Source organism: Sycon ciliatum, chromosome 12 (genome assembly GCF_964019385.1).
Source record: "Sycon ciliatum chromosome 12, ocSycCili1.1, whole genome shotgun sequence".
Taxonomy (NCBI): Eukaryota; Metazoa; Porifera; class Calcarea; order Leucosolenida; family Sycettidae; genus Sycon; species Sycon ciliatum.
Window position 1 is genome coordinate 20,238,923 of NC_088654.1, and position 11,485 is coordinate 20,250,407.

The following is an 11,485-nucleotide window of genomic DNA, read 5'->3' on the forward strand; positions in this document are numbered from 1 at the left end:
TGGAACGATCCAACCAGGGAAATCTCTTGCAATTTGGCCTGAACACCTCTCATACCGGTGTTTCACGATGTGCAAACTTTCAGAGAAATCGACCGGGGAGAACGTGGTGAGTACGTGGGTCCTTCGTCTCGCGTATGATTTGAATGGTCGCGGGGACAGAAGAACAGTAATTTTACGACTCCCAGCGGTGCAAACAGACCGCGGCCATGTTTTCTCTGTCGGCCGCGATCACGTTCAAAAAATCGATGATGCAATGCATGCGCAGAGGCCTGCGCAGTGCGTTCGCTGACATCCCTACTCCAGTGGTTTTATATATCATAAGTTATTCATAACAAAACCTGCACAGTAGCGCTAGGGAATTGAAGCTGAGCTAAACTGCCGCCGGGCACACACTGTTATTTGATTCTTGTGAAAACTCACCGAGAGTAGCATAGCGAACGTTGTGCAAGTCAGCCTCCAGAACCTCTTTGCGATTGCCGGCCTTGCGCCGCGAAAGGAAGATAGCCTCATTGAAGGTGCGGTCTGTCAGCGCTCGGCGCAGCTTCGTGCTGTGCTCTTCCGGAATCTGCAGCTCCTGCAGTGCAGGCTGGATCTGCTTGGTGAACTGCTCCCTGCAACGAGCAGTGTTCAGATATTGCCAATACACGCCCGAGACAACACAGATGCCAATACACCCACATACACACCCACACACACCCATACACCCACCACACACACACGCACACACGCACACACACCACACACACCACACACACACACACACATACACACACACACACACACACACACACACCCACACACACCATGTACCATGTACCATGTATACGCCCGCCGCAACAGAAGCATGCAAATCTGCAAATGCACCGGATGTGCACCCACAGATTTTCTCTTATGGCATTGATAGCGGACAAGGTGTGAATGAGACAGATCAAGACTAGCGCCAGATAACTGTCCAATCCACACAACCTGCGAAGCCATGTGAATCGATCACCGATGCACATCTGGTCTACACCACACGGAGTACATTGGCATAAAACGGCCAAGACAGTTACCTATGCACACCCTACACTTGCTGGGGTAACCAGTATAGACAACACGTGCTTTGATAGAAGCAGACACTAGATGCACTGGTCCCTTGAAGTGAAATTGGAGTTACACACACACACACACACACACACACACACACACACACACACACACACACACACACACACACACACACACACACACGCACACACACACTCATACCTTTGGACCTTTGGAAAGCCCATCGCCAAAGGCGATGCTAGCTACACACTCATACACACACACACACACACACACACACACACACTCATACACACATAGGAGTGCTGAGTACCAGACTGCGACCGATAAAACTCTGACATGTCGTCATCAAAGGTACAGAGTACATGATCCAAAGACACTGGCTTCTGGGTACGAGATACCTGCATCCCATCAACTGGTTGGAACGCGCTCTGCCAGGCCAGAACTTACAGTTTACGAGCACACTAGATATACTTATAGCAGCCTCTCGCACCCCCCCCCCCCCCCCCCCCCCGTACACACATACAGAGGTCTCCAAAAAGAACCGCACAAGTACGTGATGACGGGTTCATGGTAAGACTTGCTAGCATTTTCTCCTGGTATCGGATTCGGGTAGTTTCCACGGGTAGCACGGGTACCCGATCGGGTACTGTTTCCATGGTAACACCACAATGCACCCCTTCCCTTACACACTGGGTAGACATGCGGAGTATTACATGAATTACGTACACGTGCACTGTAGGTCTACATGATGTCATCTGCGACTTCGGGTTTTCGGGTACTATTCTGTACCCGTCTACCCGAGGTCCTCATGGGTAGCACGGGTACTCGACTACCCGTGCACACCACTAGTTATACTGTTGTTACTACTACTACTACTACTACTACTACTACACACACGCATGCACACACATATATACACACACACACACACACACTACTACTACTACTACTACTACTGTAGCTTGGTTGCCACAAGGGCCACACCACTCCGAAAGAAGCCAGAGTCATTGTCAGGAGCAGAAACGGAGATGACGACTCAGGTCACTCTGTCGACGGAACTGGCGGTTGCAGCGAGAACTGCGAACACCATACGACGCTCTATCAGACTTGGTTGCTCGATGGCCACGGTCGCACTTGTGACGTCTGAAACCAGGCACTGACTTGAATTGCCGATTGCATGTCACACACAAGAGAGAAGCTGGGACGTTGAGCGGAATAGGTGATGCCGGCGCGGACGCTTCCGATGGTTCCAGGGGCAAACAATGATGTACACGCAAGCCACCACGAGAGTGAAACCACCTCCTGCATGTACCACACTGCACAGCACCACGCTGCTCCTGGATGGGGAGACTTCGCTCTGCGCTACACTTGTGTCTTGCTTTGTCACCTGGCCGACGAAAAGAACGGTGGCAGATAAGACAGTCCACCCGTTGAGATTGGTCATGGGAAGGACCGCCGAGGCTCGGCCCAACGACAGACACCCGCCAGGCAGACCGATCCTGAGCAATCCCATACCAAGCCAGATGTTCAATGCCGATGTGCCGAAGATCAGCCGAAATCACATCCCTCCAGCGACGACGGGGACCACACGCAGGCCGAGGCGACGGTAGGAAGCCAAACAACAGCTGCTTGGGCACACGAACATCCGACATGCGGGCCACATGGCCAAGCCATTCAAGCCTCCGCTTCTGAAGCCGGGAGGACAATAGCGATGGATCACCCCACATCTCTCGGAGCTGCTCATTGGTGATGAGCACACACACACACACACACACACACACACACACACACACTCACACACACCTGTCCTGTCCTGTAGAGTCACTGCCGCAAAAGGGTCACGTGATCCCATCACTGGGAAACTTGAGAAGAGAGAGAGAGAGGACACGACGCTCGATGACGCTCCAGGTGCACGGGTAGTCGCATCCGCTTGCCGCATATGCACACGTGCTGGAAGGCTGAGCGCTCCTCTGCTGTTGGTCTATGAGCCACCCTTGAACAGCGATGCCTTCCCCGTCCCCGGACACCGCGAAAGCAGCGACCACACCTGTCACAATGCGCGGCACAACATCCCTCCGCCGGCGCCGACGCTCCGGTAGTTCCAGGTGGCACTGCGGCATCCACCGTTGAGGCACACACATGCCGGACCAAGCCACCGTGGCTTCTCAGCCACCGTCCACACCGCCCGCACTGACTGGCGCCCCGCTGCTCAGACACAGGCCGCGCACGCTCCTCCAGACACTTATGCCGAGCCATGTCTCCTTTCCGTGCAAAATCCCGTCCGCATACCGTACATACCACTCACACACACACACACACACACACACACACACACACTCTCTCTCTCTCTCTCTCTCTCTCTCTCTCTCTCTCTCTTCCGAATACAAATTACAGCCGACCTACATGTATAACGATATTTACATCAGAAGAAGAAATATCGTTATACGGTGATAATGTTGCATGCGTGTTGTGTGGTATACACGCGTTACAGAGCCATAGGAATACGGTGGGAGGCTGGTCCTGTGGATGGGCGAACGTGTTTATTGTCTGTCTACTAGTAGTACATGTACATGTGTGGGTCGTATTACTTGCATTTCTTACCCTGTTGGCACGTTCAGACCACCTGCTGGAGAGGTGGTGACATCACGCACATCTACAATCTCAGGTGTAACGGTCTCCTCCACGGCGGAGCTGCATAGCCGGCGGGGCAGCACCGACAATGAGCTACATCCTATATAGCACACAGTAATTACACCGATCGTTTGGATTTCAGCAAATATTATTATGCCAGCACTGAAGTTTGACGAACTTCTATCATTCTTTGTTTGTTTTTACCTTGGAAAGGTAGAGCAAATGACCTGGCAGCCGCACGCAAAGGACACGCCATTGTGGATAGAAAATCAGCTTCAGTAGATAGTCCCTCTCAACATCTAGCAGATTGAAAGCTGAAATAATTCAAGCCAACTTCAGTTCAGAGTTAATTTTTCAATTATTTCTTTTTCTCTTTATTGCACACCGCGCATTATCGCGATCTGCTGTGTTCATTCTTTGAGATTTTTTGCGATGAACTCTGAACTGGTACGCGGTACGCGGGCCCGGGCTCTGAACGCCATTTCTAGTTGGCATAGTTACATGAGATAACATGATATCGCTGGATCACGTATGAGCCGTGTGTACAAAAATAGAGTAGAGTCTACACTGGTCTACGCGCCTGTGTGCAGAACCGCGGCATGTGTGTGTTGAGGTTTTGTGCGTCAACATGCGAGGCATCCAGCTGATCTGCTGAGCGTGAGCGACCCACACACACGCTGCACGCGATACAGCTGCACTGCGCTATACCACTACTGCACTAGTTCTAGTGTAGTTGATCCAGCACACAAGAAAACTCAAACCAAAACAAAGCTGAGAAAAAATAATTGGAGGGCTGAAAAGTATTATTGAAGGTGGAATGTTCATAGTAAGTTTGAATGTTACCAACGTCAGACACATCGCAAATTCCAGGATAGAACCGTCTGCAGTTCTGTATTGGCCTGGAATTCAGCTGGAATCTTGTGGCAGGAGCGGAAAGTGTTCGTCGTGCCACGTTCGTAGCTGTTTGAAAAGCTTTTGTTCTCATACAAACGTTTCCAAAAAAAAAGAATTTACCTTTGAGAGGAGCGTTGAATACACCGTGTATTTCCGTTGCATTCCGAATGGAATGAGGTTGTTAATCGGACATGATGTGTTGGATATAAGGCGATGAGTATTGAACATGCCCGGAGCGGTCCTGTCGCAATGGAAACGGCTGTGTTGGAGAGGTGTGATGCCAATTTGTCGTCGCAGCCTGCTGATTTGAATTGTGCAATTGAAAAACAGTCACAGGAGCCATTGATACAGACATCTGAGCAACAACAGCAGCAGCAGTCCGTAGGAGCAGTAGTGGCAGCAGCAGCACAGCATGCTCCCCAACAGCAGCAGCAGCAGTCCACAGCAGGAGCAGACGATGCTCACCAGCATCACCAGCAATATCAGTCCATAGCAGCAGCAATGCAACGTGCTCCCCAACAGCAACTGCACCGGCCGTCAACAACAGCAATAGCACAACATGCTTTCCAACAGCACCAACAGCAGATCCATCAGCAGCAGCAGCCGCCGCCACAGCAGCTCCAGCATCAGCAGCAGCTCCAGCATCAGCAGCTCCAGCATCAGCAGCAGCTCCAGCATCAGCAGCAGCTCCAGCATCAGAAGCAGCACCAGCAGCAGCACCAGCAGCAGCTCCAGCACCAGATCCATCAGCAGCAGCAGCTCCAGCAGCAGCAGCAGTCCATATCGGCGGTGGCAGCAGCAGCACACCATGCTCCCCGGCAACAACAACAGCAAGGAAAGGATAGTTCACCAGCAGCAGCAGCAGGGCAAGCACCAACAACATCGTCACGCTCCGCATCAGCGTCGGTGGGTACTGGGATTGCTACTCGCCCTGTTGCTAGGCACACGGCTGCCACCCCTAGTGCTTCTTCACGGGAATGCGAGGAGATTCGACAGTTCAGTCTCGGCGCCGAGCTAGTGGCGTCACCTGGCAATGACATGACCCGGGCCGTGTCACCAAAGATGGCCCAGCAGCTTGGTGAGCTGATCGAGGATAGAGAAGTGAAGCTGGCGATCACAGATGAGCGCTATCAGAAGTGCTTGCTAGAGCTGTTGTTCTTGGATGCTGGCGGTGAAATGGTCGACTACCATCTTTGGCGTAAGCGCAAGAACCCGTATCGAGACACGTTTCTGGATCTGAATCCCATCGAGAACGAATCGTTTGAGTACAATCTGCCGCCCGACCCGGTGCGGACGCAGGGCCAGCCCACGCCATCCAGCTCCACAGCCGCTCACAGCAGCACTGCCGGCGCCTCTCGCACCCCGACGGTAACGAGCACATCGCAAGCGACGGCGACGACCACGCCGACTGTGGCGCCGATGGCTGCAGCAGCAGCAGCACCCCAGCCACCAGCGCCGCAGCCGCCGCCGCCGAAAGTGTCCCGTGGCCGTGCGCCCGACTCTCGCCCACGCATACACGCCTACACTGGCCCTGTGGCCAGGTCGCGCAAGGACCGTGAGAGCAGCGGCTCGCGTAGCGGCTCACGCGTGCGCTCTCCGCTGGCCTCACCAAAGTCACCGCAGTCGGGCGCCACGAGTCTGGTTTCCTCTCCAACGCACACAGGTAACTAACTACGAGATGGCATGCCACGGTTATCTCCTGATAACCAAGACTTTGCTTTATTGTGTAGAGCGGTACCGCGCACAGTGTAGAAGATGATAAATAATAATATGTGACAGGTCGCGTACAACATGCATTGACACAATCGGTATGAGATTATTCTGCAACACATTATTGTGTTGAGCTGACCTGCGAATCCACGGAATGGCAGTAGTAATTTGTCAATGTTTCCCGCAGAGCTGTCCGACTACTGATCGTAGTGGGATTGAGAGCAGCTCGGTGAACGCCAATCGTCTCGCGTCAAAGAAATAATTATGAGCAGCACTGTAGCAGTTGAACTCGGATGGCGAGCCAATTAAATTATGGTGAGAAAGGAGAAGGACAAAATGTTGCTGACTGTGTACGATCTGGTTACGTTGGTGGACAGTTAGTCATAACTCGTAACATTTTGTCCTTTTCCTTTTTCACTGTAGTAATTGTGCAGTATTGTACATATACTGTACAAGCAGAAATATTCGTCTGGAATTTAACTTCGTCTTTAACTTCGTCTTTTTCGTCCAACGAGCTGTTGGACTAAATTAAATGCCGGACTAATATTGATTTGTCCAGCTTTTCAATACACTCTTATGATCCATGGACGAAATTTACAACCGGACGAACCCCCTTTCTTTGGAGTTGGACGAAATTATTGACCGACGAAATTTTCTGCTTATACAGTATGTATCCAGTGACACATGTAAGTGAACCGGCACGCATGCACACATGCGCACGCGCACACACGCACACACACGCACGCCTGTTCGTGCCGCTGTTCATTTTCCGCACCCCCTCCCGCTCTCTTTTCTCCTTGCATTCGTTTCGTTACTGCACAGGCAGCACCAGCAGCAGTCATGGTGGTCCAGTGTCGCCACCACTGGAGCAGCAGGTCACCAGCAGCACCATCAGCAGCACCAGTAGCACCACCAGCAGCAGCACCAGCACCGGCATGCGCAGCCAGCACAAGTGGGTGGAGAACATGGAGATGACGATGACGCACGGCTCGCAGGAGATTGCCGAGCAGGCCAAGCACGAGGCCGACGTGCGAGTGCGCATGGAGGCGCTGCAGAAGGACGGCCTCTGGTCGGCCATGCGCACCAGTCCCGTCGACGAGCCCGCGAGGCCGAAGTCCCACTGGGATTTCCTGCTGGAGGAGATGGAATGGCTCGCCGGCGATTTCATGAAGGAGAGACGCATCCGATCCTCTTGGGCACGAAAGGTAATATATTCCTGTTTGTTTCCTTTCTGTTTTGCATGGGTGCAGTGAATGGGATTTTCGGTCTTCGACCACTTTCCTTGTGGGCTGATCTACTCACCTCCCACCGCTTTAGGAGATGTATCTGCACCTTAGATCTTTGCAGGGTGGCGGCGTTCCCATGGATGCTGAAAACTCAGTCTAACTCAGTCTCAAGCGAACCGTGAATTTTTTATTTTTTTTCTGGTGGAACCCAATGTTCTATTTTTTTCATCTTTTCTTTTGTAGTGGAGGTGGGGTGCTAGTTGTTAGTTGTGCCTGGACTAACTGGCAGTGTAGGGGCACGGAATATTTGTAATCCGAGTGAATTGTCAAGGTCTTGTTTCGTTCGTTCAGACTCGATTATGTTGTAAATGGCAAACGGTGCGCACTGTAAAGGACTAAAGGTGCAGGCTTGCTTAACTGCTGTGAAGGCATGCTGTGTGGAATGCATACGGCTTTGTTGTACAAGTTCTGAACAGTGTACAGTCAGACCTCGCTTATCCGGTTTTCTTTTATCCGGATCCCTCGCCATCCGGAAGAAAATAGCTGGTTACATATTTACAGCATGCGTGATGCATCCAACATAAACGGTGTTCGGTTATCTGGTTCCCTCGCCTATCCGGAATTTTTTGTGGAAAACAGATGTGTGCGTTTATGCGAGGTCTGACTGTATTACACCATGGGACTTCAGTCGTGGCACTGTCCTCTGCGGCGAGTGTTGGATTTTACTTTTCAACAGCAGTTATTACTGTAGAGAGGCGCTACGCACACTGTGTCCCCCGAACGCCCATTGTGCATTGCCAAATATGGAAGGTATGAGTAATGCATGTGAGTACGCTGGGATCAGCAATGCACTGTTCAACACCCCCAGACGACCATGCCCGGGTGGCTGTGTGGGGGGTGTTTATGGTACAAATCATGTCATTGTGCAAATGGGCTCATTCCCTGTGCTCTGTTCTGCAGCTGTCCAAGGCAGTGCTGCGCCACCACAACGAGAAGGCCACCCGGCAGCAGCGCATTCGCAAGGAGAGCCAGGCCAAGCTGCGGCGCATAGCCAGCGGCATGGCCAAGGACGTGCGCGGATTCTGGGGCAACATTGAACGGGTAAGCACCATAGTGTCTTGTATTAAAGCCTATCTCGTATAGAAGCCTGTTTTGAATACCAGCCTGACTTTCAAGATACACTGTCGGCACACAAGCCTGGGTTTAGTGTTGACACACATAGAAATACCTAGTTTGGATAGAAGCCTGATGTGGATAGAAGCCTAGCCCTGACATCGGTAGTAGAGTGGTGTTCACATCAGTTTGTCATGTGACTAAATTTGTGCAGAAAGTGAGTATGTCATGTGGACAGTGAAACCAACATGGCCACCGACATCATGTGACCCATAGGTGCAGGCAGGGTTTGTGTGGAGGTGGAACTTGGAACCAACATGGCTGTCCCGTATGGTCATGTGACAGCTGATGTAGATAGGTACTGTAAAACCGGAAAGTTTAACAACCATTTTTTTTTGTTGTATTTTTGGCACGACAGTGTGCAGAACGTTTAACGATGGCTACCTGGTCACCCATCTCTGTATGCGCATCTTTACACAGACATCTAGCGATAACGTTTCTTCGAATAACGAAAAAAATGATCGTTAAAACGTTAGACTTTCCGGTTATACAGTAGGTACGTTTTGATTTGAATTTGCAGAACCAAACGGGCGCTGTCGCCCAATTGCATGGAAGCGAATGGAAACAAATACATTCTTGTAGAACATAGCCTAACACGATAGCAGGGTGTAGTACAAAGCAAAGAACGCTCAGGCAATGAATACCGTTAGAACGAAACACAGGGGAGGCGGTAGACAGCACGCGACTGGTACTGTGGAGTACCGCAAACGTTCAAAGGTACATATTAAGAGTTCGGGCATCCTGGGTGCTCACCGGAAAACTGATGTTGGCAGCTCTTGGGGAGAATACTTGAGCGTGTGGATTTAAAGACGCTATAGCAGTGAAAAGTAATAAGTAGTAAGAGAAAGAACAATCATGAATGAGCAGAAGCCATTCCTTACCGGTTATTGGCTTCCTCGCCGTCTCCTCACACGTTGCGCAAGGCGGTGCATCTCTTTTTCAGATGCCTCATTTGCCCATGCGATTTGAGGGTCTAACGCCAGAGGGTCTAACGCCAGGACTCTTGCGCTGAACGTATGCTTGCCGGATGCACGGATAAAGTAAACCCTTCGTCATCAGGTGATGGGTGACACCCCTTCCCGCGAGAGAGCGGAGATGCCAGCACTCCATGCGTGGCCTTTGGTTCTGCTGGCAGGGTTGTTGGCGTGGCGACTGGTGCAGAATAAGCTGCTCACCGTACAGGTATCTTAGAAACCCTTGGTTGCTGCTTGTCGCTGTGCTGCTGCTGCTGTTGTGCGTCTGTGCCAGCGGTAATGTCCGCAGACGCCACTTGCTGCTGCGTGTCGTTGCTGAGGCCAATTTCCGGACTGGCAGTTTTCTCCCAGCCACGTTTCTTTCCCTTCGTACTCAGTACGGGGCACTTCCTTGCCTCGTGGCTTGACTTGTTGCACTGCCAGCACGTTTTAGCCTGTCCTTTGTGCCATGTACACAGCTTCAGCTGGCCGACTGCTACACACGAAGGTACGACTGTACGCAGCACAATAGTGACGTGCTTGGTGCCCGTTTCAGTTTCGAAATTCTCAACCCGAAATTTTCCTCGCCAAGGGACCCCCATCACTGAGCCAAATTTCAGGAATGAGGCAACAACAGCACTATCCGACAGGGAATGGGGGCATCCAAATACATGCACGCTGACAACGTCAGCGCCACTGATAGTTAATTGAACGGGTTTACCAGCAACAGAGATGCCTTTGGAAAGCACACGATCCCGAAACACCAGGCTTGAAACAGTTACTGAGCAAAATCCACGACGGCCGTGGAGGTTGATTTGCCGGATGTCAGAGACCGTAATTCCGCTACTCATCAGATTCTCTATGTAGAACATGTGCTGGCTTGGCCAGTCATCTTCAAGTTTGAAGGTAAATGCAGCAGAGATCGCAGCTCGGTTTTGGCCTCCCGCCTCCATTTTTGAAATAAACAAAAAACAAAAAATGTGAAACCACTCTATTAGTTGAACTGGCAGCAAGACCAGGAAGCTGCTTCTCAGCAATAAGCCCATTGTGCATTGCCAAACGTATGGACGGTATGAGTAATGGGTGAGTAATGCATGTGAGTATGCTGGGATCAGCAATGCACTGTTCCCAGACGACCATGCCCGGGTGGCTATGTGGGGTGTTTATGGTGCTAATTACGCCATTACGCAATGGGCTTATCCAGGGGCATTTGGTCACCTTCAATCTGAGTACAGGTGGAATCCTGATAATTCGAATATGGCTTACTCGAACATACCGCGTAATTAGAACTTTTTCCAGGCCCGGTTTCTATCATTACGATTCCCACATAAACAAATTCTGATAATTTGAACCTCGAACTGGACGTGTCCGGTTCATTAGAAGTCCCACGGATTCCAATTCCATAGAAAATGTGTGGGATTTGTGCTGATAATTCGAAGTTAGCAAAGTGTAATTCAGAATTCACTATACACTGCACTGGTCAGTTCAGTTTGCATGAGCAGGCTGTGCTGGTCAGTTCAGTATCCGTGAAATCTGTGTCTAAGGTCAATAGCGCACCTCTGCGTGACCATGAGAGCTTTTTGACATACATATTGTGTTGTGGGTGCATGTTTGGATAAATAGAATATCCGGATAATCAGAAGTTTTTTTCCTGACATTAACGTGTGCATGGTGTCATGATGATGTCATCCGTAAAACATGTTCCTGGACCGAATCGTCCGAATGGGTGCTTTCAAGAGACCGGTCGTCGTTGGTGCTCTGCCGCTCTGTACGAAACAGTGCAGCACCCATTTCCTCCGACAGGTTTGTACGCACCTCGTCACTGTGCGCCTGGTCCATGGCGGGACG

General features: G+C 51.1%; 2 protein-coding genes across 2 annotated transcripts in view; one reads left to right on the forward strand and one right to left on the reverse strand.

The window, feature by feature from the left end:
• LOC135828336 (uncharacterized) overlaps window positions 1-4,057 on the reverse strand; it is an 11,278-nt gene extending 7,221 nt beyond the window's left edge. Inside the window, exons 1-3 of the mRNA XM_065340782.1 lie at window positions 3,886-4,057; window positions 3,652-3,781; window positions 421-611 (exon numbers count right to left, since the gene is read on the reverse strand). Of these exons, the coding sequence (XP_065196854.1) occupies window positions 421-611; window positions 3,652-3,781; window positions 3,886-3,937 (373 nt within the window). The 5' untranslated portion in view covers window positions 3,938-4,057. The remainder of the gene's footprint in view (window positions 1-420; window positions 612-3,651; window positions 3,782-3,885) is intronic.
• Window positions 4,058-4,441: 384 nt separating this feature from the next.
• LOC135828434 (probable basic-leucine zipper transcription factor Q) lies at window positions 4,442-8,669 on the forward strand. The gene is made up of 3 exons (XM_065340884.1): window positions 4,442-6,238; window positions 7,108-7,490; window positions 8,472-8,669. Exons 1-3 carry the CDS (start codon window positions 4,789-4,791, stop codon window positions 8,652-8,654), a joined length of 2,016 nt encoding a protein of 671 aa, XP_065196956.1. The 5' UTR covers window positions 4,442-4,788; the 3' UTR covers window positions 8,655-8,669.
• The last annotated feature ends 2,816 nt before the right edge of the window (window positions 8,670-11,485 follow it).

Coding starts and splice junctions, on each gene's coding strand:
- LOC135828434 (XM_065340884.1), top strand. CDS start 4,789: ATGAGTATTGAACATGCCCGGAGCGGTCCTGTCGCAATGGAAACGGCT. Junction 6,239..7,107: donor TTCCTCTCCAACGCACACAG/GTAACTAACTAC, acceptor GTTACTGCACAG/GCAGCACCAGCAGCAGTCAT. Junction 7,491..8,471: donor GATCCTCTTGGGCACGAAAG/GTAATATATTCC, acceptor TCTGTTCTGCAG/CTGTCCAAGGCAGTGCTGCG.